Source organism: Mus caroli, unplaced genomic scaffold (assembly GCF_978045245.1).
Source record: "Mus caroli unplaced genomic scaffold, Mus_caroli_1 scaffold_2, whole genome shotgun sequence".
In the NCBI taxonomy this organism is placed as follows: domain Eukaryota; kingdom Metazoa; phylum Chordata; class Mammalia; order Rodentia; family Muridae; genus Mus; species Mus caroli.
The window spans coordinates 92,359,974-92,387,410 of record NW_028227257.1 but is presented as its reverse complement, the minus strand read 5'-3'; the positions used below and the strand labels follow the sequence as shown (position 1 = coordinate 92,387,410).

Here is a 27,437-nt window from a genome sequence, read left to right as displayed (position 1 = left end):
AGCCGAAGCAATCCCACTAAAATCAGAGACTAGACAAGGCTGCCCACTTTCTCCCTACCTATTCAATATAGTACTTGAAGTCCTAGCTAGAGCAATTCGACAACAAAAGGAGATCAAGGGGATACAAATTGGAAAAGATGAAGTCAAAATATCACTTTTTGCAGATGATATGATAGTATATATAAGTGACCCTAAAAATTCCACCAGAGAACTCCTAAACCTGATAAACAGCTTCGGTGAAGTAGCTGAATATAATATTAACTCAAAGAAGTCAATGGCCTTTCTCTACACAAAGAATAAACAGGCTGAGAAAGAAATTAGGGAAACAACACCCTTCTCAATTGTCACAAATAATATAAAATATCTTGGCATGACTCTAAATAAGGAAGTGAAAGATTTGTATGATAAGAACTTCAAGTCTCTGAAGAAAGAAATTAAAGAAGATCTCAGAAGATGGAAAGATCTCCCATGCTCATGGATTGGCAGGATCAACATTGTAAAAATGTCTATCTTGCCAAAAGCAATCTACAGATTCAATGCAATCCCCATCAAAATTCCAACTCAATTCTTCAACGAATTAGAAAAAGCAATCTGCAAATTCATCTGGAATAACAAAAAACCTAGGATAGCAAAAACTCTTCTCAAGGATAAAAGAACCTCTGGTGGAATCACCATGCCTGACCTAAAGCTTTACTACAGAGCAATTGTGCATCATTATAGAATGTTGCGTGCATCATTATAGAATGTTGGCGTCTATTGAATTAGTCTTACATTACATGGAAAAATACAATTAGTTCCTTTTATAAAGAGTATGTCTTTCTTTTTGGGGTATTTGATATTAACATCACCCAAGTAATTACTACAAGCACTTTGACAATTTTTGTTCATCTCACATAATGATATAATCTCAGCACACATAAGAAGTACTATAATTTTGCCCAGATATTTTCATGAAAATTGGTATAATATTATTCTATCTTTTATAATGAACTCAGAAATCTTTTCTATATGTGTCTTCATTTATTTTCTTTATTAGCTACAACCAAACTCATTTCATGATACTATCTTCCATTTGCATAATGAGCTTACTAGGAGAATAAACTGAGGCAAAATAACCAAACACAAGCATGATTAGTATTAATTTGATCTGCATATGTATCTTGCAGTCCTTGTTCTACAAGAATTAAGTCATTTTTTTTCTGCTTCAACAGTTAGAAATCTTGGACTGTTTAAATCTGAATCTCCTTGTAATGTTTGAAATAAGTCACTTAACTCATATGTACTTACTCAATTGTAGGCTTCAGCCAGTTAACATCACCCATTAATTATTGAAAATCATTAAATATTTTCAAATTGTCCCTAAAGAATTTATTTGTTAACTGCTCTTAAATCAATTATCATCCTAAGTTTTCCTGATTTCTTTTTTACAACACAGGGGAATTCCATGGGCTGGTAGACTCTTCTATATGTTGAGCCTCCAGGTTTCTTTTTTTGTTTGTTTGTTTGTTTGTTTTTTACCAATTGTTCAAATTCCTGCATTTTTCTTTTGTTATTAGCCATTGCTCTTGCCATAAAGGTTGATTTGATAACCATTTTATTGACATGGTTGTTGGTATGTCAGCAATGGTCCCTGTTATAAATTTTGGAATTCGATTCATGTGATGTCCTGTGTTTGGATCATGGGCACAGCTTGTGATTTTTTTCTCTATCTCCCATATCAATATCTTCACCAGAAGCATCAAATATATCCCACCTAATGTCCTCATTTGATGTCCCTCAAATTGCAGGAATATTAATTTCCATGCCCCATTGTTGTAAAACATCCCTTCTGCATAAATTTGTGGGTATGTCTGTCACATAAGGTCTCAACTTCCCTGTTTGTCAATCTGGTCCTACACAGTTAATCTACCAGACACTTTATCTTATTCCTGATAATTTACTGATTCCCCTAAACTGTGTATAACTTTCTGAAGTGGTCAATCTGAATTCCTTTGGGGAAAGTATACTAACATCAGCTCCTGTATTTACTAAACCTTCTAGGTCAACCACATTCATATGCAATATTAATTTGAGTCTCTAAACATTAACCATTGTTTGTCAGATCACAGAATCTCCTGTACTCTCCAAAGCTCCTGTCCTTTCTACTAGAGTAGTCTTGCCCTTAATGTAATGAAACAACAACAGTTGAACAATTCTATCCCAGGCATCAATTTTCATCTCCTTTCCCACATATGCCATGATTCTAATTTCTTTCTTGCAATTCCCATCTAGTATAATGGGATGTATAATCAATCTTTGAGAAGTTAACCCACTGATCCCCAAAATTTTTCACACTGTTTCTGAGGGTAAAGGACCATACATAGCAATGGTTAACTTGTAACATTCCATTTTGGGGGATAGGGTAAGAGTCATATCTGTGGCCAGATCCAAAGCCACTTTCCTTTCTCTGGCATGTATAAGATAGGAAGTACATAATTTTGATTTTCTTGCCTGCTGGGTATTTTCTGTCTAGTAAAAAGAAGGTAGCTTGTATTGTATACTGCAAGTCCTCAAACTGACAGCACCCTCTGTTTATTTCCTGAGGATAAAAGGATACCTCTTATGTCCCTATTGTACCAGTAATACTATATAACCATTGTTTTCCCTTTCAACAACAGCTAGCGTATCCTGGAAACCTTTTTGGTTCACAAGAGTGAGAACTACCTGTTCCTTCTACAAACACCATGTTCTCTTGAGTAAATGTACCTGCAATTTGGAGCTCTGAATTTTCTAGCAAGACAACATCTTTGGAAGTGGCCAAATTCACCATAATTAAAACATCAGACATTTTAATTTCTAAGACTTCTAGCTATGGCTTTCCCTATGTTATTACCCAGATGGTCCAGAAAACCAATATCAGTTGCTTCTCTTATCCATTTTTCTATGGGGTCCCTTGTACTTTCAATTGTCTGAATCCTCTCTTAACACTCAGTATTCACATTGTCAAAGGACAGGATTTCTATCAATGACTGTCTGTTTTCAAGGTTTGATATGGCTCTATTGATATAGAACATAATCTCTGTAAAAAAAAATCAGTGAGAATTCTTTGTTTAGCTCTGAGCCCCATTTTTAATGGGGTTATTTGATTTTTGGAGTCCACCTTCTTGAGTTCTATATATATATCCATATATATATATACATATATCTATCTATCTATATATGTAGATAGATAGATAGATAGATAGATAGATAGATAGATAGATAGATAGATAGATAGATAGATATATTGGATATTATTCCCCTATCTGATTTAGGATAGGTAAAGATCCTTTCCCAATCTGTTGGTGGCCTTTCTGTCTTATTGATGGTGTCTTTTGCCTTGCAGAAGCTTTGCAATTTTATAAGGTCCCATTTGTTGATTCTCAATCTTACAGCACAAGCCATTGCTGTTCTATTCAGGAATTTTCCCCTTGTACCCATATCTTCGAGGCTTTTCCCCACTTTCTCCTCTATAAGTTTCAGTGTCTCTGGTTTTATGTGGAGTTCCTTAATCCACTTAGATTTGACCTTAGTACAAGGAGATAGGAATGTATCAATTCGCATTCTTCTACATGATAACCGCCAGTTGTGCCAGCACCATTTGTTGAAAATGCTGTCTTTTTTCCACTTAATAGTTTTAGCTCCCTTGTCAAAGATTAAGTGACCATAGCTGTGTGGGTTCATTTCTGGGTCTTCAATTCTATTCCATTGGTTTTCTTGTCTGTCGCTATTCCAGTACCATGCAGTTTTTATCACAATTGCTCTGTAGTACAGCTTTAGGTCACACATGGTGATTCCACCAGAGGTTCTTTTATCCTTGAGAAGAGTTTTTGCTATCCTAGGTTTTTTGTTATTCCAGATGAATTTGGAGATTGCCCTTTCTAATTCGTTGAAGAATTGAGATGGAATTTGGAGTACTACTGAGCTATTAAAAGGAATGAATTTATGAAATTCCTAGGCAAATTGATGGACCTGGAGGGCAACATCTTGAGTGAGGTAACCCAATCACAAAAGAACTCACATGATATGTACTCACTGATAAGTGGATATTAGCCCAGAAACTTAGACTACCCAAGATATAATATACAAATTGTGAAACACATGAAACTCAAGAAGAATGAATACCAAAGTGTGGATACTTTGCCCATTCTTAGAATTGGTAACAAAACACCCATGGAAGGAGTTACAAAGACAAAGTTTGGAGCTGAGATGAAAGGATGGACCATCTAGAGACTGCCATACCCAGAGATCCATCCCATAATCTGCCTCAATGCTGACACCATTGCATACACTAGCAAGATTTTGCTGAAAGGACCCTGATATAGCTGTCTCTTGTGAGACTATGCTTGGGCCTAGCAAACACAATAGTGAATGCTCGCAGTCAGCTATTGGATGGATCCCAGGACCCCCAATGGAGGAGCTAGAGAAAGTACCCAAGGAGCTGGGGGGATCTGCAACCCTATAGGTGGAACAATAATATGAACTAACCAGTCCCCCCCGCCCCACAGAGCTTGTGTCTCTAGCTGCATATTTATCAGAAGATAGCCTATTCGGCCAACAGTGGAAAGAGAGGCCCTTTGGTCGTGCAAACTTTATATGCCTCAGTACAGGGGAACACCAGGGCCAAGAAGTGGGAGTGGGTGGGTGGAGGAGTGGGTGGGGGAGGGTGTGGGGGACTTTTGGGATAGCATTGGAAATGTAAATGAAATAAATACCTAATAAAAATGATATTAAAAAAACCAATGAATGCTTCTGTAGGTCCCTGTATTACCTTTGTAAATGAGGTAGATTTCCCCCACCCCCTGCTTCCTCAATCATATCACAAATCCTTAAAGCCATAACACAACCCTGTTCAATTATACCATCAATAGATTGGATTTGTTCTTGTAAATTAGCAGAACATCTTTCACTAAGCAGTTGATCTTTAGTAATATTTATTTCCCCTTGCTATATTCTGTTGTTTTATTTTGTGACTTTGTGCCTACATCATGAAAAACACTGTAATTGTTGTCCAGCTTATAAAACAGCTGAGATCAATCATTTCTAGTCTTGGGGAATAACCTTATTCTGTGTAGCCCAAATATTTAACAATTCTTTAACAAATGGAGAGTGCAAGTTATATAATAGCATAGCCTCTATAAAGTGCTTTAGATCTACCAATTCTGTATAATGGCAGATCCACTAATTATAGGCAGAAACACCATTACTAGCAGGCAAATCATGCACAAAGACTGGGAAGGCTGCAGGTGCCTGTGTCAGACCAAGAAAATTTTCTGGTGGTGCACTTGGATTAACACTCTCGAGTTGTACCTGTACCATTTCCTGCTTTTCCCAGCCCCTAAATTTCACAGTGGTGCTTTGGCTGCCTAGCAGTGAATGTACATGGAACAGGATGAGTGGTAGTTAACCTTCCAGCCAATTTTGCTTCCCCTTTTCATCATGCAATATATTCCCAGTTTCAGATGTCATCCCTGAACCTTGTTCTCCTTCCACTGGCTCTTTTTGATTCCCAAAAACTTTGAAATCTTCCCAAATTCTCTTGTGCTTCACCAACTCCACAATACTCTCTAACATAAGAGAATTGTCAGTGTGCCTCTCAATCTTTTTAAAGAGAATCTACATGAAAACCATGAAACATAAAAAAAAGCACCCTCTAGGAACAAGGTAGGAGACCTGCCAGAGGTTTAGCCACTATTTTACCAGCCTATTTACAAAACATTGCTAAAACCTCTTAACATGACCTTTCATGCAGCACATTTAAAGCAGAATTACACATTATGCTTAATTAAGCCTTGCTTAGAAAACTGATAGTTGAAGGAAGCTAAATAAAAAGAATCACTTTTCTATGGGTAATTGGGCACCAGTAGGTTTCTCATTCACTAGTCAATGAGACAAAACTTTATATGCTATGTTAATGTAGTTTTAACTCAGTGAACTATTAATAATAATTTTTAAGATAATCATTTTTGACGGGGAAGGTTTGGTAAGTTCTCTAGGAACTTAAAAGGAGGTAGTAGGAAACAGATAATATCAACATACATGCACAAAATTATAAAGAATAAATAAAATACTATATTTTTAAAAAGAAGATTAATGTATACACTCTAATAACTTTGCACTATGGGAGTATATTATGCACTTTCAATGTTTTTTTAAGACTATTCCAAGAATAATATAAGGTAACATTATCTATGGCAAAAATAAAGAACTCCAACTGGGTTTATCCATATACATTTTCAAAGTTGGTTTTTATTGTAAGAATGAGTTGCGATTACTATGAGATTGTATTTTTATATTTTAAGTTAATTTATTTTTGGTTAAGTTTACTTTTTGACAATTTCATACTTTTACACATTAGAGTTTTGGTAATTTCCTCATCCCTGCCAGTCTCATTTTGCCTTCTTTTAAATGGAAAACTTTCTTTTACTTAACATTATAAAGGAACTACAGATAGGGACTGGAGACATGGCCTAGCAGTTAAAAGCATTTCCTGTTTTTCCAGAGAATCTTGAATCTCTTTCCAGCACCACCATGGCAGCTTATAACCATTGTTATTCCAATAACCTCCTAATGTCTTCTGACCTCTGAACATACCAGGTATGTACATGGTGCACATATAGGCATACGGAAAAACAAATAAATATCTAATAAAATGAATGAATTTTTAAAAACTTATGTCAATACATTTAGATTTAAAGAAAAAAATCTGAAATGACAAAACCAGAAGAAACATCTTAATTTTATTTCATATCTGTATATCTTTGAAGGTTTTCATTGAAACATCAATATGTCCAAGACTGAAAACTTTAAAACAAAGGAGTGTATGAATTAATTGTTCTCAGACATAAATGCTTTCCGTTTTCCAAGTACTTCTTATCCAAAAACTTCTATGATCAGCCTGCAAAACACATATGTCAAATATTCACTTCGTAAAATTCAAGCCACTCATGAGTATAAGTTGCTGATCTCTGATCCCATTAATTTAGGTCATTTAAACTACTACCATATTTCTATGTTTCTTTTTTCTGTCAATACACTTTTTATTGTGCTTCCACTTATGATTCATGAAAAGTGTAACCATCATTTTTCCTTTTTGACACCATTTCTCTGTGTAGTTGTCTTTCCTGGGACTAGCTCAGAAAAGCAGGCTGGCTTTGAACTCAGAAATCTGCTTACCTCTTCCACTGGAGCTTTGGGAATAAAGGTGTGTGCCTATACTTCCTGGCTAAAGTATAATCACTTGTAAAATAAAGATTATTTGAACAGTTTTGACAAAAAATTGTTACCCATATGATATTATTGTCAGTCTCATTAAGTATGTAATTCATGCTTAATTTTCTGTATTTGAACATCAATTTCCTTTTGCTTTATATTATCAAGAGTCAATTAATAACTGTTATCTGCATTCTGAAATAGGTGTGTACATTACATAAGATGTATATAATTTGGCAAATTTGGGAATGGAAAGGATCAAACATTTGTAGCTCATTCTTACTTAGACTCTCATGCTGGTTCATTTGGTATTGATTTCATCTTTGAAACAGTCATTTAAAATAGATAGTGAGATGAAATACTTATAAATTTGAGTGAATTTTTAAATTTCAGTTAGGCAAGAGTTATTCACAACTGCTCCTTTGTGCCACATACATGGAGGTATGTGAAAAGAAATTTCACGTCCCACTCTCATCAATAGATTCAGGTACAGGCAAAAATGAAAATTTAATTTTTGAATTATCAAGCTGTTTGCAATTATTTTACTACACTTTGAAATTATTATTAAAACCCATTATTAAATCAAAACTTTCACATTGTATTTGTCTAATTCTACTGTTTATACTTACTGATTCTCAATTTTCTCTTCCCATTATGTGATGAAATCATATTTTGTTTTGTTTATTGTTTGTTTGTTTGTTTGTTTGTTTTTGAGACAGGGTTTCTCTGTGTAGCCCTGGCTGTCCTGGAACTCACTTTGTAGATCAGGCTGGCCTTGACTAAGAAATCCACCTGCCTCTGCCCCCCAAGTGCTGAGATTAAAGGCATGTGCCACCACGCCTGGCTTTGGAATGAAATCTTAAGGTTGATTTAAAAACAGAAAGTATAAATTATTGGTGTTTTGTTAAATTTTCATAAGAATGATGAGCATGTAAACATACTTAGTAGGGACCAAAGGTTAGTTATGCATCCATTAGTTTATCATTTTTAATTCCAAAGAGGGTTGAAAATATTATGCCTTTAAACCAACTATAGTGAATATTCACTTTTATAGAAATTTTAATCTATAACTAAATATACCAATTTAAATTACTGTTTTTATATCCTTTAAATTATCACTAGTTGTTGAGTGTAACACTATCCAGGATTCATTTGTAATGGTTAATACTTTAGACTAGAACATGAATCATTTACCCAAAGACCTTTAGTTCTATTTTAAAAGAAAATATTGGTGAAATCCAGAATAATTTGTGATTAAAGATATTTTTATGAGACTTATTTTGAGGGCCATTACATTCAAGGAAATTCCTAAATATGCTTGAGAGTAAGTTATCTGTGCTTAAATTCTTCATGTTTTGAGACCTAACTCTTCCAGTATTTTGGGAACCCTAGCCTATAATTATTTATCTATTAATGTAATCAAATGTTATTCCATATATATTTATTGTTTTTTCAATTTTAATATACATTGTTTGACACATTTTTTCATAATATAATCTCTCTTACATGTCTTGATTTTTACTTATTAAAAAATGCAAGTGGACATTTTGAAAAAGGGCTCAGTTGTTAAGAAAGTTGTTAATTTTTTTATAACCCCTGGGTCAAAATCCCAGAACTCAAACATTGGCTAACAATCACCTGTACACTCTGTCAGCTTTGACTGGTACCAAAAATGAGCATGGTATAACATCTATGCAAAACATTTATAAACATAAATTAAAATAATAAAATACAAATTTTTTAAAATTTAAAAAAATTTCACCTGGAAACGAAAATACTAACATTTAAACATTTTCCTATTTCCTTTACTCCTTGGTAGTAACCAAAATTTTATTCAATCATCTTGTTATTGAATTTTACTTGCATTGGTGCTGTTAGACATGTTTTTAGATGTTTTTTAATGTTTCTATAAGTTTGTTACTTTATCTCTGGGAGATATGATTAGGACTATATTCCTGTGTTCCTAGACTATGACTTTTGAATGTATGTCAGATGATATGAATTTAATGTTGGTGGCCCCTCAAATAGTCTCATGTGAAGACTAAGTCTTGTCCCACTTCTGGAATGCATAAAAATGTTTGTTTCCTTACCACCATACCTAAAACACTTGTTTTAGTTATTTTTTCATTGCATGACAAAAGACTATCAATGAGAAAACTTACAAAAGAAGGCATTTATTGGGGGCCCACAGTTTTAGCAGTTTGAATTCATGACCATCATGGTGAGAAACATGGCAGCACAAAAGCTGGAAAAGTGCTAGAGACGTAGCTAAGGTACACGTCTGATCTGAAAAGTGGAAGAAGAGAGAGAGAGAGAGAGAGAGAGAGAGAGAGAGAGAGAGACAGAGACAGAGACAGAGACAGAGACAGAGACAGAGACAGAGACAGAGAGACAGAGACACAGAGAGAGAGACAGACAGAGAGAGAGAGACAGAGAGAGAGAGACAGAGACAGAGACAGAAGGCAAGGAGAGGAAGGGAGAGGAGGAAGAAGAGGAGGAGGACTCAAGGTTTTTGAACCCTCAAATCCCCCTCTGAGTGGCATAATTCCTCCAGCAAGACCCCATTTGCTAATCCTTCCCAAACATTTTTAGTAACTGGAGACCAAGGATTCAAGCATATGGCACTATTAAGGTTATTTGTGTTCAAGCCTCCATAGCTGTGCCATTAAAGTTTTGGTTTGCAACTATTCTTACAGAAAAGAAATGGTAACACATATATGCTCTTATTCCATCTCTATGATGAGAAACACTTACTTTAAAATGACTATTGTATGTAAAATCTAAGTAATCTTATATCAATATTTATATGCAAATATGCATTTTCACAGTGTTTAGTCATTTTTATTAATGAGTTAATGTTCATTGCATGGAATTTAATGGTTAAACTTTAGCACTTAGTTTTTGGGAAATCAATAAAATATTGTATAAAACTATTTCATCCAAAGTGATAATATTTTAAAATAGATATTTTATAATTTACATTAACTCAAGTAATGTTTTCTTATCATTCAAATTTATTTTAATTCATGGAATTTTTAATACCAGGTATTTAGGATCATTCACTCACTCATATAAACAATGAAACATAAATAGCAGAATATGATCTGCAAATATTTCTGAGTAATTATTTGTTTTTTCTTTTTATGAATTACTATACACGATGTTTCTAAGTAATTTGATAACAACTTATTATAGGAATGAAACTTTTTCTCAATAATATCTAAGTGATATCTTAGAAATAAAATCATTCAAACATTTTCCTTTTTGAAACACAGAGCTAGGTCTATGACATCTATCACTCAGTGTCTAATAACTGCTTTATAGAAAAGGAAGTAGATATTCAATTTGTAGAGTTTACCTTGAATTTTAAATCATGACAGCCAGTTCTTCACCATTTCATTAGATATTTGTGTCATATTCCACCAAAGAGATGTAGGTATTATTTTGATGCAGGCCTCTCAAAAGAGTTACTATAGAGTTCTGTGTACTGTATACACACCATTTGTAGAACGTTAAGAATGAAATGAATATATGATGTAAAGATACTCCCATGTGCTTTAATAATGTAATTTAATGTCAAGCCTCTATTAACAGTGACTGACAGAATTTCCCTGAAGTTTACATTCAGAAGCACTCTGTCATGCTTATAACACAACCAAACAAGATTTCTGCATTTCTGTGTTGTCAGTCTTTCAGAAGAAATTACATTCTTATTTGCTTACTAATTTTTATTGTGAAAATTATTATTATCATTGTCATCATTATTGTTATAGATAGACTTGAAATAAACATTGTACACCAAAATATTTTCCATTTCCTCTAAATAGTATCCACATTTGCCTTCATTTTCTGAGTTGAATTTTACTAACTATGCATCATATCAATCAAAATAATTCAAGCAAATATGTATCATGGTAGATAGAAACAGCCATTGTTCTAATTTTATAATTGTTTTGGGCATATTTTAAGATGGATTAGTGAAGTTGGAACTTCAGTGAAGTGCTCACTAATTTCTGAAAAACCTCTTTCACATCCTTGTTTCTCAAGCTGTAGATAAGAGGGTTAAGCAAGGGATTGACAACTGCATAAAAGACCGAGGCTACTTTGACAGCATTCCTAGAGTTTTTGGAGTTAGGTATACAGTATAGGGAAAGTATGGTTCCATGAAAAATAGTGATGGCAGTCAGGTGGGAAGCACAGGTAGAGAAGGCTTTGCGACGTCCACTAGCAGATTTGATTTTTAATACTGTCACGAAAATGAACACGTAAGAAGTGAGAATGATCAGGAGTGTACTCACTTCATTGAAGGTTGCAAAACAAAAGAGTAGCAAGCTGGGAATGTATATATCAGAACGAGAGACAGCAATGAGGGCAGTATATTCACAAAAGAAATGGTTGATCACATTAAATCTTGAAAACTTTAGCTGCAGAGCATAGCAAAGGAGAATCAACGTTTCAAAGGTACTCCAGATATATGACCCAGTCACAAGCAGGATGCACAGCTTCGGTGACATGGCCACAGTATACAGCAAGGGATTACAAATGGCCACGAAGCGATCATAAGCCATAACTGCTAGTAAGTAGGACTCAGCCACCAGAGCCACACAGGACAGGAAGTACTGCAACATGCAGCTGAAGTAAAGTATAATTTTATCAGCCAGGACCAAGTTTTCAAGCAGCTTGGGTGTTATGATGGTTGAGTAGCAGAAGTCAACAAAAGAAAGGTGGCTAAGGAAAAAGTACATTGGAGTGTGGAACTTAGGGTCAATATTGATGAGCACTGTCATGCCAAGGTTTCCCACTACAGTGATGATGTACATGAAGAGAAAGATTAGGAAAAGGGGAATCTGAAGGTTAGGGTAGTCTGTGAAGCCCAACAGGACAAAGTTAATCTCCACACTCACATTTCTTTCCAGTGGCACCATAGTAGACAGCTGAGACAGAAGACTCACCTGTTTAATACAAAATCATGTAAGAAATATCAAATATTTTAAAATAGGAGTATAAAAGGCTATTTTAGTTTGGTCATTTGCACAAATCAAACCAATGTGATTTTTTTTATTACAAAAAATAGAAGATTAGAGAAATCTAAGAGAAAATATGTAAACAGTGCCATTTGGCCATATTTTGCTTTATAATATCACTGAGGCATTAGGCATACTCTGAAAAGGTTTAATGCTTTCTTTCGTAATTATTGCTGATGATTGAGGCTTTTCCTTTATGTATTTACTTTGCTCCTGAATATTATTGTCTCTGGCTTAAGAATTTAACATAAGAAAGAAAAATCAAAGAATATCTTATTTCAATGTCAGGCAAAAGACATTTTCACAGTAGCAAAAGAAATCTGAATAAACTCACTTGTTACAGAGCGAGTCAGCATACTTCTGGTGCTCTGTAAATTTAGAACAGCAGAAAGAGAAAAGATTTTATATTTACCTGATATCTCTGGGGACTAACTCTAGAGAAAATTCAAGACAGTATTCCATACAGGCTCAGAGCAGGTAATTACTATGAATAATAAATCTCCTCTTGAAGAATCTTTAATAATGAGACTTTCCTTGAAATTACAAAGGAAATCCTGCCATGAAGTTCACTCTTAAGCACCGTTAGTCTATAATTCAAACATCTTCTGTCACTGGCATTAAAATAACATCCAAACATTCACTTATCTTCTGCTAAGCTTAATATAGCTCTTTGGATTTTGTAAAAGAGTCTATAGCAATTAAGGCAAAAAATTTAATGCTTTTTAAGTAAAAAGTAATAGATTGTGTGTAATACATAAAGCAAAAAAATTTCTCTGACGTATTCAGTGTACCATGCAAGCCACCACTTTACTTGGGCCCTCTAATTCAGCATGCATGACATTTTGTAGGAAACATTTGGCATAGAGAGATTGCTCATAACATTTGATAGGCCACACAGTTATGTGTTATATAGATCTTCAAAGTTGTCAAGGAATACAAATCTCTCTTAAGATAACTTCTCTGTGTCAGTTTTTCAGTCAAGCATTTCCCCTTTTATTAAAATAGCTTTTTATCTCACATTTTATCTCATTATGGCTTCATCTTCTTTTCTTACTTCCTCCTAACCTTCCCTTGCATCTGGATTCACTTCCTTCTTTGTCTCATAGGAGAACACTCTTCAAAGGGATCAAAATAAAATATCTGATAAAATAAAAACATTGAAATAGTATACAACAAGCAGAGGAAAAAAATTCCAAGAAAACACACAAGAAACAGATATAGACACAGAGCTCCACTCATTCACAAACTCAGATATTATAGAATAACACAAATTGGAAAAGTAATGTTTATACTAATGACCTGCAAGCTAAAAAAGAGAGATGAAGTAAAATCAAAATAATATTTTATAAGGTCTCACACGACTGTAGGAGATAAGGAACATCCAATGGTGTCCTTGAATTCATTAGATGTTGTTAATCTACTACTGGGCATGTGGCCTCCCACAGTCACTTCTCACATCCACATCCCCTTCTCCTCTAAGTGAGTGGAGGTCAGACCTCAGTATCTGTCCACTCTGGCACATAATGTCTCTGCAGGCCTAGGTGCCTCTTCTCCCAGAAGCAAGACAGTTAGGGGAAAGGATATTACAAGCATGAACAAATTTAGGCACAGCCTGCTGTTCCATTTGTGAGGGACTTATAAGATGAGCACTTGAACATCTTCTTTCATATTCCCAGAGATAATTTGAATATGGAATAACATAATAAAGCCCGATTTTCAGGTGACTTCTTATGTATACTAACAACACACAAAACTACAGAGTGGCAAACTCTAGTCCTGTTGTACAATGGTCCTGAAAAATACCAGGGATTTAATGGTTTTGGTGCTATGTGAGTAACAATTAAGGAAAATGAGGCCATGGAGTAAAAAGGAAGTAAGGAGGGAAATTATGCTATTATATTTTATCTCAAAAAAATAAAAAATGAAAAAATCATGCTTGGAACATGAGGATCATATACTAAACACAATTTTCAGACAATATCAAAAGCACACATATAGATATGTGCAATGCTATCCTCAAACTACACTAAATACTTACAACCTATAAACAATATATCATGACATATTTCTATTGATTATTAAGAAGCAGAATTTATACAATCAACATAAATGTTGGATCTTCTATTCCTATGTTTGTCATTATTGAGTTGATAAGAATTTTTATAAATAAACAATGAATTGGAGTAGGTTAAGACACTATTGTCAAAGAAATAATCCTTCTCCTACAAGAAGAGTGATAGGCACATTAAGTTATAATAATCATCTTTTTTCTGACACAAGATATGTGAAGATTCAGAACTAGAGGTACCTAGATACACTATTCTATATTCTCTTTCTGTAGTCACAACTGAAAAAAAAAATAGAAGCTACTGAGACTCAAAGGTGTATGAGATACTCCTTGAAAAGATATGGTGTCACAGCACACAGCCCTACAACCCTGCTGATGAGTATCAATGGAAGCATGTGCTCTAATGTCAACCTATTGGTTGTAAAGTAATAGAACCCAAGTGAAGTCAGCACACTAGCCAAAATTCACAGACTGGGGAAGAATCAACTTGGTTTTAGGTATTTTCTCATCAAACAGTTAAAATAGCTATATTAAAATTACAGAACTCACACAATATGTACTCACTGATAAGTGGATATTAGCCCCAAAACTTAGGATACCCAAGATATAAGATACAATTTGTTAAACGCATGAAACTCAAGAAGAACGAAGACCAAAGTGTGGATACTGTTCCCCTTCTTGGAATTGGGAACAAAATACCCATGGAAAGAGTTACAGAGATAAAGTTTGGAGCTGTGAAGAAAGGATGGACCATCTAAAGACTGCCATATCCAGGGATCCATCCCATAATCAGCTTCCAAACGCTGACACCATTGCATACACTAGCAAGATTTTGCTGAAAGGACCCAGATATAGCTGTCTCTTGTGAGACAATGCCGGGGTCTAGCAAACACAGAAGTGGATGCTCACAGTCAGCTATTGGATGGATCACAGGGCCCCCAATGGAGGAGCTAGAGAAAGTACCCAAGGAGCTAAAGGGAACTGCAACTCCATAGGTGGATCATTATTATGAACTAACCAGTACCCCAGAGCTCTTGACTCTAGCTGCATTTGTATCAAAAGATGGCCTAGTCGGCCATCACTGGAAAGAGAGGCCCATTGGACTTGCCAACTTTATATGCCCCAGTACAGGGGAATTCCAGGGTCAAGGGGTGGGGGTGGGTGGGTGGGGGACTTGGGGGGGAGTGTATTGGGGACTTTTTGGATAGCATTGGAAATGTAATTGAGGAAAATACCTAATAAAAAAAAATAAATTAAAAAAAAAGAATGAGTTGCAGTATGCATAGTTAATGTAAAACCAAATCCATATACTTCCAGCTGAGTTTGTGGCTGCAGATGTGACACTTGTAGGGGGAAACTGGAGCTTATTTATATGTACATAGATATACATAGAACCAAAGTATAAATCAGTATGAGATCATTTCTTGTCATTACCAAATTTTAGGGATTTTTTTAAATTCAGATATCAAAGTATATTTTACCATTTAATTGGGTGTGATTTGTTTGATTTTGCTTGTTTTGTACTGTGAACTTTACATCGAGGCCTCTGATCCTCATCCTCTTCCCTATCTCCCAAGTCCTTCTATCCATCCCTTCTCCTCTTCTTTTCTTCTTTCATTTTTTAAAAAGATTTATTTATTTTATGTACGTGAGTATATTGTCACTGTCCTTATATGCACCAGAAGAGGGAATCAGATCCTATTACAGATGGTTTTGAGCTACCATGTGGTTCCTGGGAATTGAACTCAGGACCTCTAGGAAGAACAGTCAGTGCTCATAACCTCTAAGCCATCTCTCCAGCCCTCTGCTCTTCTTTTCTGAGAGAGCGGAGGTTGCTCCTGGCTGTCCCCACTACCTTGCACATCAAGTCTACAGATCTAGGCACTTCTACTGAAGCCAGGCAGTTGGGAGAACAGATTCTATACACAGACAACAGCATTAGGAGTAGAGCTTGTTATGGTTATCAGGACTCACATGAAGACTAAACTGTACATATGCTGCATGTAGAGGACTCCTGGGTCCAGCCCATGTTCAGTCTCTGAGATGGCCTAAGTGTCCAGTATAGTTGATTCTGTTGGTCTTCCTGTGTACTTCTTATCCTGTTCAGTGCCCTCAGTCTTTCCTCTAGCTCTTTCATAAGAGTCCCCAAGCTCCATCAGATGTTTGGCTGTGGGTCTGTGCATCAGTCTGAGTCAGCCACTGGGTGGACACTCTTAGAAGATAGCCATGCTATCTTGTAGGCAGGATAAATTTTGGTTGAAAGTTTTGTGGGTAGGTTGGTGTACCTATCTCTCTACTGTGGTTTCTGCCTGTCTACAGGAGGTATCCTATACAGGTTCCATATCTACACTGCTCTGAATCTTACTTAAGTTCAATCTCATTGATTCCTGGGAGCCTCCCCATTAGTGTTCCGTCATGTTCTTGAGATGCCCACTGAACCTCTTCCCCACCAGTGCAGATAGCCTTTCATTCTCTGGCTTTCTCCCCTGCCTCTCACCCCACTTGATCCTGAAACCATTCCCATAAGCCTCTACATCTCTTCTGCTACTCAGTTACTTCCCTTCTTCTGCCACCTACCACTATTATATTCCCCCTCTTGTGAGTTTTTTGAAATGAGATTCAAGCAACCTCACTTGGCCTTCCTTCTTGTTTAGCTTCTTGGGGTCTGTGGAGTGTAGTGCGAGTATACTGTATTTTATGGCTTATATCCACTTACAAGTGAGTATATACCATGAAAGTCCTTTTAAGTCTGGCTTATCTTATTCAGGGTGATAGTCTCATGTTCTACCCACCTGCCTGCCAATTTCATGATGTGCTTGTTTTTAATAGCTTAATAGTATTTCATTGTGTAATTTTAGCACATTTTCTTTATACAGTTTTTTAGTTGAGGGACATGTAGGTTGTTTCCAGTTTCTCACTAATAAATTTGCTAACAACATGGGTGATGAAGTGTCAGTGGTATAGTGGAGTATCATTTGGTTATATGCCCAGACATGGTATATCTGGCTATTTACAATTTCTGAGAAACAGCCAAATTGATTTCCAAAGAAGTTGAACAAATTTGCACTCCATCCAGCAATGGAGTATTTCCCTTATTCCACATCTTATCCAGCATGTGCTATCTCTTGTGTTTTTTGTTTATTTGTTTCTTTCTTACCTAGTCTGACTAATGCAGGGTGGAATCTCATATTTGTTTTGATTTGCATTTCCATAATGACTAAGGACTTTAAACATTTCTTTAAGTGCTTCTCAGCCATTTGAGATTCCTTTGTTGAGAATTATGTTTAGCTCTGTACCCCATTTTGAGAATTAGATTATTTGTGGTTTTGGCATCTAACTTCCTGAGTTCTTTATTAGTATGCCCTTACAGAGGTACAGAGGCTTTTTTATTTCTTGAGGTCCCATTCACCAAATGTTGATCTCAAAGCCTGAGCCATTGATATCTTAGGAAATTATCTCCTGTACCAATTAGTTAAAGGATATTCCCCAATTTCTGATCTATTAGATTTAGTATGTCTGGTTTTGCATTGAGGACACTGATCCAATTGGACTGAAGTTTTGTGAAGGGTAAAACATAAGGATTCATTTGCATTCTTCTACATGGAGACATACAGTTAGACCAGCACTGTTTGTTGAAGATGTTTCCCGTTTTTTCATTGTATGCTTTTGCTTCTTTGTCGAAATTCAAATGTCTGTTGGTGTATTGGTTTATTTTAGGGTCTTTGATTTGATTCCATTGATCAACATGTCCTTTTCTACATCAATACCATGTAGCATTTATTACCATAACTCTGTAGTACAATGTGAGATTAGGGATGGTGATACCTCCAGAAGTTTTTTTGTTGATCAGGATTGTTTTAGCTATCTTGTTTGTTGTTGTTGTTGTTGTCATTTTCCATAAATAGATAAGAATTGCTCTAGAAAAGTCTGTAAACAATTGTATTGGAATGTTAGTAGGAATCACATTGATTCTGTTCATTGCTTTTAGTAAGATGGCCATTTTCACTATGTTAATCATACCATCCATAAGCATGGGAGATCTTTCCATTTTCTGATATCTTCCTCAGATTCTTTTGTCAGTGACCTGAAGTTCCTATCATATAGGTCTTTCACTTGCTTGGTTAGATTTATACTAAGATACTTTTTATTATTCAAGGCTGTTTTGTTTCCCCAAATTAGTTTCTCAGCTAGTTTATCATTTCTATAAAGACAGGCTACTAAATTTTTGAGTAATTTTGTATCCAGCCACTTTGCTGAGGTTGGTTATCAGCTGTAGGGGATCTCTGGTAGAATATTTGGGGTCACTGACATATACTACCATATCATCTGCAAATAGAAAATTTTGACTTCTTCCTTTCAAAAAGTATTCCTTTTATCTATTTTAGTTGTCTTATTGGTCTAGCTAGAACTTTAAGTACTATGTTAAATAGACAGGGAAAGAGTGGGAACCCTTGTCTTGTCCCTGATTTTAATTGAATTGCAACAAGTTTCTCTCCATTTAATTTGATGTTGGCTATTGCCTTTCTGCAAATTGCTTATATAATGTTTAGGTATGCCCCTTATATCTCAAACTCTCTAAATATTTTAATATAAAGAAGTGTTGGATTTAGTCAAAGGATTTTTCAGAATCTAAAGATATGCTCATGTGATCTTTTTCTTTCATTTTTTTTCTTAATATGGTGGATTATATTGATGGACTTTTGTATTTTGTACCATATTTGCATCCCTGGTATGAAACCTAAATGGTCATGGTGTATGGTGTTTTTGATGTGTTTCTGGATTGGGTTTGAGAGAATTTTATCATTTTTGCATCATTGCTAATAACAGAAATTGGTCTGAAATTCTCTTTCTTTGTTAAGTCTTTTTGTAGTTTAGTTATCAGAGTTACTGTGACTTCATAGAATGACCTTGGCGGTGTTCCTTCAGTTTCCATTTTGTTGAATAATTTAGAGAGTATTTATATGAGCTCCTATTTGAAGGTCTGGTAGAATTCTGCATTAAACCCTGGGCTCTTTTTTGGTTGGGAGATTTTTATGACTTATATTTCCCTTGGGACTACAGGGCTCTTTAGTTTACCTAATCTTGATTTAACTGTGCCAAGTGGTATCTGTCTAGAAAATCATCAATTTGTTAAGATTTTCCAATTTTGTGGAGTAAAGCCTTTGAAATAAGATCTAATGATTCTCTGAATTTCCTCATTGTCTGTTTTCATCTCTCCCTGTTAATTTCTGTTTTTATTTATTTGTATGCTGCCTTGTTCTGTTTTGATTAGATTGGCTATGGGTTTTTCTATTTTGTTGATTTTGTCAGAGAACCAGGTCTTGGTTTCATTGAATCATTGTATTATTTTCTTGTTTCTAATTTATTTATTTCAGCTCTGGTTTTCATTATTTCCTGCCTTTTATTCCTCTTTAGTGTGCTTGCTTTTTTTTCTAGAGGTTTCAGGTATACTTCTAAATTGCTGGTATAAGAAATTGCTGATTTCTTTTGGAAGGTACTTAGTGCCTTGAACTTTCCTATTGGCACACCTTTCATTATATCGCATACATTTGTATATGCTGTGCCTTCATTTCATTGAATTATAAAAGGTCATTAATTTATTTATTTGCATGTGGTGGATGCAACATTTTGTGTCCCTGTATGTACATGCACATGCATGGTAGTGTGGAAATCAGAGGCTGAATTTAGTTTTCTTCCTCAATCATTCTCCAACAACTATCTTTAAACTGATTTTTTTTCTCTGAACCCAGAGGTCTTTGAATTGGCTAGGTTGCCTGTTCAGCAAGTCTATAGATTCTTATTGTCAACTCTCCTTGCTAGAAGAGAAACCTGCTCCACCTTTAACTGGATGTGTTTTATCTGAATTCACATCCTCATGGTTGAACAACAATCATGTTCAAATTTTATGGTATCAGCTAATAAAATTTACTACTAATTTTAATGTAGATTAATTTGATCTTATTAATTGTTTAATTAACTATTACTTTACATTGTATCTAAATAATCTGCAACCAAGTTTGAAAATACTCTGCTAATATTTTATGGCCTATATGTCTACAGTCATCTACCATATATTTAATTAAATTCAAGTATATGTTGGAGTATAATATAAAATAAAACTTATTATTTTCATTAAGGATTATATGTTTCACTCCTAGACATATACCCAGAAAATGCTCCAACAAATAATAAGGACACATACTCCACTATGTTCATCTCAGCCTTATTTATAATAGCCAGAAGCTGGAAAGAACCCAGATGTCCCTCAACAGAGGAAGGGATACAGATAATGTTGTACATTTACACAATGGAGTATTACTCAGCTATTAAAAACAATGAATTTATGAAATCTTTAGGAAAATGGATGGAACTAGAAAATATCATCCTGTGTAAGGTAAACCAATCACAAAAGAACACACATCATATGCACTCAGTGACAAGTGGATATGAGCCCAAATGCTTGGAATACCCAAAATACAATTCACTAACCACTTGAAACTCAAGAAGGAAGATCAAAGTATGGTCTTTGATCCTTCTTAGAAAGGGGAACAAAATGCCCATGGAAGGAGTTAAAGAGATAAAGTGTGGAACAGAGACTGAAGGAATAACAATCCAGAGACTGCCATACCTTGGCATCTCTCCCATATACAATCACCATACCTAGACAGTTTTGTGGATACCAAGAAGTGCTTACTGACAGAAGCCTGTTATAGCTGTCTCCAGAGTGGCTCCACCGGTGCCTGATAAGTGGATCCTCGCAGCCCTCCATTGGACTGAGCACAGGATTCCCACTTCAGAAGCTAGAGAAAGTACCCAAGGAGCTGAAGGGGTTAGCAGTCCCATAGGAGGAACAACAATATGTACCAATCAGAACCCCCAGAGTTACTAGGGACTAAACCACCAACCAAAGTGTAGCAGAGGATGGCCTAGTAGGTCATCAATGGGAGGAGAGGCCCTTGGTCCTGTGAAGGCTCAATGCCCTATTATAGGGGAATGCCAGGATCAGGAAGCAGGAGAGGGTGAATTCTGAATTTGTGAGCAAGGGGAGGGAGGAAGGGATAGGGGGTTTTCAGTTGGGAAACCAGGTAAGAGGATAACATTTGAAATGTAAATAAGGAAATTAACTAATAAAAAAAGGGAAGAAACAGAGAAAATGAACAGATATATGGCTCTTATACAGGACCTGATTAGAGCACTGTTTCTCCTATCTTGTTTCCCAGTAGAGACACTTTAAGAAACATTTAATCTTTGAGATTAAAATATAAAATAATGTAAAAATACATTAGAATCCTTTTCAAATTGATATTTTCCAGCTCCCACCATCAATTTCTAGGTTTTATTTTATTTCGGAGATAATTAAATTACAATAATTCTTCATTCCTTTTCTCCCACCAATAGCCTCCCAAATATGGGTATCCACTACCCATCAAATTTACAGCTTTTTAATCTATTTTTGTATATATCTTATTATATGTAATATATGTTATGCATACACATTCCTAAGTATAACTTTTTGATTTTGTGTGGTGTTATTTGTATGTATAAGCTTTGTTCTGAGTGTTCGAAATAGGACTTGCTGAATAAAAACCTTTGATTATATTGCTGTTTGTTTATTTTTTAAACAGAAATTATAGGAGAATCAGGATATGTAAAACTAGTAATACCACTAGCATAAGATAATCTGCAAAATATAAGGTTTAGGCCAACTGTGTTGCATTTCTAATGTAGAACTGAAACTTGAGTTTATGACACAAATAACTATTTCAAACTCAAGCTAGAAGACAGATTCAATATGCAAAATAACTTTTTTTTGGCTTTTGTAGGTCTGAGTACCAAAGGATTTCCATGGAAATCTCTGGCCAAACCTGGTGCGAGGGTTATGGCAAAGGGAAGTGAACACAGGCAAGGAGGGGAAGTTGCTTCCATGCTTCTACTGCGTTCCACCTCCATCTCTGCCATGCAGTAATTCCAAGCCACCCTGCATTGAGTCGGGTAGGGTTTTGTGGGTAGGTTGGTATCTTTATTACTCAGCTGGGGTTCCTGCATGGTTACAGAAAGTGCCTCCTTCTGCTTCCATATTCCCAATGTAGTGAGTTACAGCTAAGTTCATCTCCTTTTATTATTGGGCACCTCTGCCAGGTCTCAGTCTATTCTTGACAATGCCCTCCAACTCATCACCCCTGTCAGTTGCAGATTGCCATGCATTTTTCATGTCCATCTAGACATCTCTCCTTTCCTTCCTCACCTGTGACCCAGAACCCTCCCTTCCTGTCACTGTCCCTACTTCCTCCCAGTTCTCTCCCTCTATCTGCCTCTTATGACAATTTTATTCCTCCTTGTAAGTGATAGTGATCTTTGTACCTAGGTCCTTCCTTTTTGTTTAGCTTCTTTGGGTCTGTGGAATGTAGTATGATACCTGTCTTTTATGGATAGTACCCACTTGTTAGTGGTACATACCATGGATATTCTTTTCCGACTGGATTACTCAGGATGATATTCTCAGTTACATCCATTTGCATGCAAAATTCATGTCTTCATTTTTCATAGCTGAATAGCATTCCATTATGTAGATATACCACATTGTCTTTATCCATTATTAATTTGAGGGGAATCTAGGTTGCTTCCAGTTTCTCTTTTTTATGAGTAAAGCTGCTAAGAACATTCTTGACCAAGTGTTTTTGTGGAATGTTGGAAATTTTCTTGGATATATGCCCAGGGGTGGTTCAGTTGGGTCTTGAAGTAAAACTATTCCAAGTTTTCTGAGAAACTACTAAATTTATTTCTAAAGTGATCATACAAGATTTTTTCACAACCACCATCAAAGTGTTCCTGTAGCTAGCTAGCATGTACTATCTCTTGAATGTTTGTTAGGCATTCTGGTGGGTCTAAGATGGAACCTCCGAGTTGTTTTGACTTGCATTTACCTTATGATTAAGGACTTTGAATATTTCTGTAAGGGCTATTCACCGATTTGAGATTCCACTATAGAAAATTCTGTTCAGCTCTGTACCTGATGTTTTAATAGCGTTATTTGGGTTGTCTAACTTCTTGAGTTCCTTGTAAATCTATGGTATTAGCCTTCTGTCAATTGTAGGGTTGGATAAGATCCTTTTCCAATCTGATAACTGCCAATTTGTCCTGTTTACAGTGTCCTTTACCTTACAAAAGCTTTGTAGATTCATGAGGTCCCATTTATAAACTGTTTGTCTTAGAGCCTGAGTCATTGGTATTTTGTTTAGGAACTTACCCCCTGTGCCAATGTTTTTGATTCTGTTTCCTCCTTTTGTTTCTATTTGATTCATTGTACCTGTTTTTATGTTGATGTTTTTGATCCACTTAAAGTTGTGTTTTGTGCAGGCTTATAAATATGTATATTTGCATTCTTCTGCATGTAGCCACCCAGTTAGACCTTCACTATTTGTTGAAGATTTCAGTGTTCCATTTTGGAGGTTTTTGGATTCTTCATTTAAAAAGTATCCATAGGTGTGTGCGTTTATTTTTAGATGTTTGATTCAATTCCATTGATTAACATGTCTGTTTCTATAAAAACAGCTTGCCATTTTTATCACTATTTTTCTGCAGTACAGCTTGAGATCAGGGATGGTAATTCCTTCTGAAGTTCCTTTCTTGTTCAGGATTGTTTTGGCTATCCTGGGTTTTTTGATTTTCCATATGAAGTTTAAAATTGTTCTTTTAAGGTCTAGAAAAAAATGTTGTTATTTTATGGGGAATACACTGAATATGTAGACTGCATTTGGTAAGGTGGCCATTTTCACAACGTTAATACTCCCTATCCATGGGCATGGAGATCTTTTCATCTTCTGATATCTTTTTCAGTTTCATTGTTCAGGTTCCTGTAGTTCTTGTTTTGTTTTTTGTTTTTTCGAGATAGGGTTTCTCTGTACAGCCCTGGCTGTCCTGGAACTCACTTTGTAGACCAGGCTGGCCTCGAACTCAGAAATCTGCCTGCCTCTGCCTCCCAAGTGCTGGGATTAAAGGCGTGTGCCGCCACTGCCTGGCTCCTGTAGTTCTTGTCTTACAGATCTTTCACTTACTTGGTTAGAGTTACACCAAGATATTTTATATTATTTGTGACTATTGTGAGGAGTGTGGTCTCTCTAAATCTTTTTTTTTTGTCATCCAGTTTATCATGTGTATAAAGGAAGGCTACTGATTTGTTAGGGCTAGTTTTACATCCAGCCACTTTGCTGAAGGTGAGTATCAGCTGTAGGCATTCTCTGGTAGAATTTTTTGGTTTGCTTCTGCATACTGTTATATCATTTGCAAATAGAAATATTTTGATTGCTTTCTTTCCTATTTCTTTTCCTTTGGTCTCCTTTAGTTGTCTGCTTTGGCTAGAATTTCATATACTATATTTAACAAATAGGGAGGGAGTAGGCAACCTGGTCTTGTCCCTGATTTTCATGTACATGATTTAAATTTCTCTCCATTTATTGATGTTGGCTATTGGCTTAAAATATATTTGATTATGTTTATGTATGTGTCCTTTATCTCTGATTATTCTAATACCTTTAATATGAAGGGGTGTTTTATCAAAGGGTTTTTCAGAATCTGATGAGATAATTATGTAATTACTGTCAGTTTGTTTATATGATTGACTATGTTGGTGGATTTTCATATATTGAATAATCCTACCATTCCTGAAATAAAGCATACTTGATTTTGATGGATCATGTCTTTGACATGTTCCTGGATTCAGTTTGTATTTTATAGAATAATTTTGTATCAATGCTCATGAGAGGAACTACTCTTAAATTTTCTTTCTTTGTTGAGCCTTTGTGTAGTTTTTAGGTGTCAGGGTGACCGTGGCCTGATAGAATAAGTTTGGCAGGGTTCTTTCTGTTTTTATGTTGTGGAAGAGTTTGAGGAGTATTCGTACTAGCTCTTCTTTGAAAGTCTGGAAAAAGTCTAAAGCTATCTGTCCCTGATCTTTTGTTGTTGTTGTTGTTCTGCTTGGGAGTATTTTAAATACTGCATACATTTCTGTAGTGGTTATGGGACTGTTTAAATCATATACCTGTTCATGATTAAACTTAGGCAAGTAGTATTTGTCTAGAAAACCATCCATTCGTTAAGGTTTTCTAATTTTGTGGTGTACAGGCTTTTGAAGTGAGCCCTAATGATTCTTTGAATTTCTTCAGTGTCAGTTGTTATGTCTGCCTTTTCATTACTGATTTTGTGTATTTGGATTCTGTCTCTGTTTCTCAGTTGTTTGGCTAAGGAATTCTCTATAATTGATTTTCTCAAAGAATACAAGATAAGAGTCAATATTTCAGTTTTTTCTTTTTAAATCTGTTGAAGCTTGATTTTGACTGAACATATGGTTAATTTAGGAGAAATCTCATAAGATGATGAGAAGAAGTTGTATTCTCCTTGAGTTTGGGTGAAATACTCTATAGATGTCTTTTAGGTCCATTTGATTAATAATCTATTTTAGTTACTTTCTTTCTTTTTATGTCTGAAATTCCTGCCATTTCGTAAGAGTGGGGTGTAGATGTCTCCCACTATTAAGCTATTTACGCTTTAGCAAAATTGGTTTTACAACAGTAGTTGCTGGTGTGTTTTGGAGCATAGATGTTCAGAATTGACATATCATCTTGGGAGGTTTTTCTTTTGATGAGTATCAAGTGTCCTTCCTATTCGTTTTTAGTTGAACATCTATTTTATTAGATGTAAGAATGGCTACTCGAGCTGGCTTCTTAGATCCATTTGCTTGGAAATTTTTTTCCAGCCCTTTACTCTGAGGTAATATGTATCTTTATAGCTGAGGTGTGTTTATTGAATGCAGCAGAATGATGGTTCCTGTTTTCTAATCTATTCTGTTAGGTTGAGTCTTTTTATTCAGGAATTGAATCCATTCATCTTGACAGAGATTAAAGATGAGACATTGTTATTTCCTGTTCTTTTGTTGTTGTTGCTAGTGGGTGGTGGTGGTGGTGGTGGTGGCATGTGTGTGTGTGCGTGTGTGTGTGCGTGTGTGTGTGTGTGTGTGTGTGTGTGTGTGTGTGTGCGTGTGCTTTCCTGGTTTTGGGAATGTAGTTATCATTATCCCATTAAAGTTTCCTTCTATTAATTTTTTTCTATATGGCTGAATTTGTGGATAGATACTGTTTGAATTTGAATCTGACTTAAAATATCTTGTTTTCCACCTCTATGGTTATTGAGAGTTCTGTTGGTTATCATAGTCTAGGTTGGCACCTGTGGAGTTTTTTTTAGAGGTTGCAAGATATCTGTGTAGGCCCTTCTATATTTTAGATTCCTTGTGGAGAAGTTGAGTGTAATTCTAGAAGCATTGTCTTTGTTTGTTACCTGCTTTTTCCCCTTGATGCATTTAATATTCTTTCTTTTTTCTCTATATTTTGTGTTTTGATTACTACATAGCAGGAGGATTTTCACTTGTGGCACAGTATAATTGGTATTTTATAAATTTCTTATATGTTTTTAGACATCTCTTTTTTTTTAGGTTACAAACATTTTCTATAATTTTTGAGAATATTTTCTGGGCCTTGAATCTGGTATTCTACTTTCTTCTATTCCCATTATTCTTAGGTTAGATCTTTTTATGGTGTCTCAAGTTTCTGGATGTTGTGTGTCAGAAATTTTGTAGATTTAATATTTTCTTTGTCTGATATATCATTTTTTTATTATATCTTCTACAAATGATATTTGCTCTTTCATCTCTTGTAGTCTGTTGGTAATGTTTTCCTCTGTTGTTCCTATTCTCTTCCTTAGGTTTTCCATTTCCATGATTTCCTCAGTTTGTGTTTACTTTATTGCTTCTATTCCCACTTTTGGGTCTTGCAGTTTTATTTAATTGTATTGTCCTGTATTCCCGTAAGGTATTTATTCATTTCCTATTCAATGATCTCTGTCATGTTTATAAGATTGGACTTATAGTCATTTTTGTGTGTGTGTGTTTCCATTGTGTTAGGAGAACCAGGGCTTGCTGTATGTAGTAGCTATATTTTGAAGGTGTCATATTGCCCTGGCTTCTTCTGTTGATTGTGATTTTTTTTTTTGAGGGCCTTTTATAAATCTGGAAGGTTTTATTCCCTTGATGTACTTGTTATAGTAGGTACTGGGAGAGGGGTGAT

General features: G+C 35.4%; 1 protein-coding gene across 1 annotated transcript; it reads right to left on the bottom strand.

The window, feature by feature from the left end:
* Positions 1-11,204: 11,204 nt before the first annotated feature.
* LOC110290175 (olfactory receptor 5D14-like) lies at positions 11,205-12,155 on the bottom strand. The gene has a single exon (XM_021156668.2). It carries the CDS (start codon positions 12,153-12,155, stop codon positions 11,205-11,207), a length of 951 nt encoding a protein of 316 aa, XP_021012327.1.
* Between the last annotated feature and the right edge of the window lie 15,282 nt (positions 12,156-27,437).

What these genes read in the sequence shown, in the direction of transcription:
- LOC110290175 (XM_021156668.2), bottom strand. Translation starts at nt 12,155, where the DNA reads ATGGTGCCACTGGAAAGAAATGTGAGTGTGGAGATTAACTTTGTCCTG.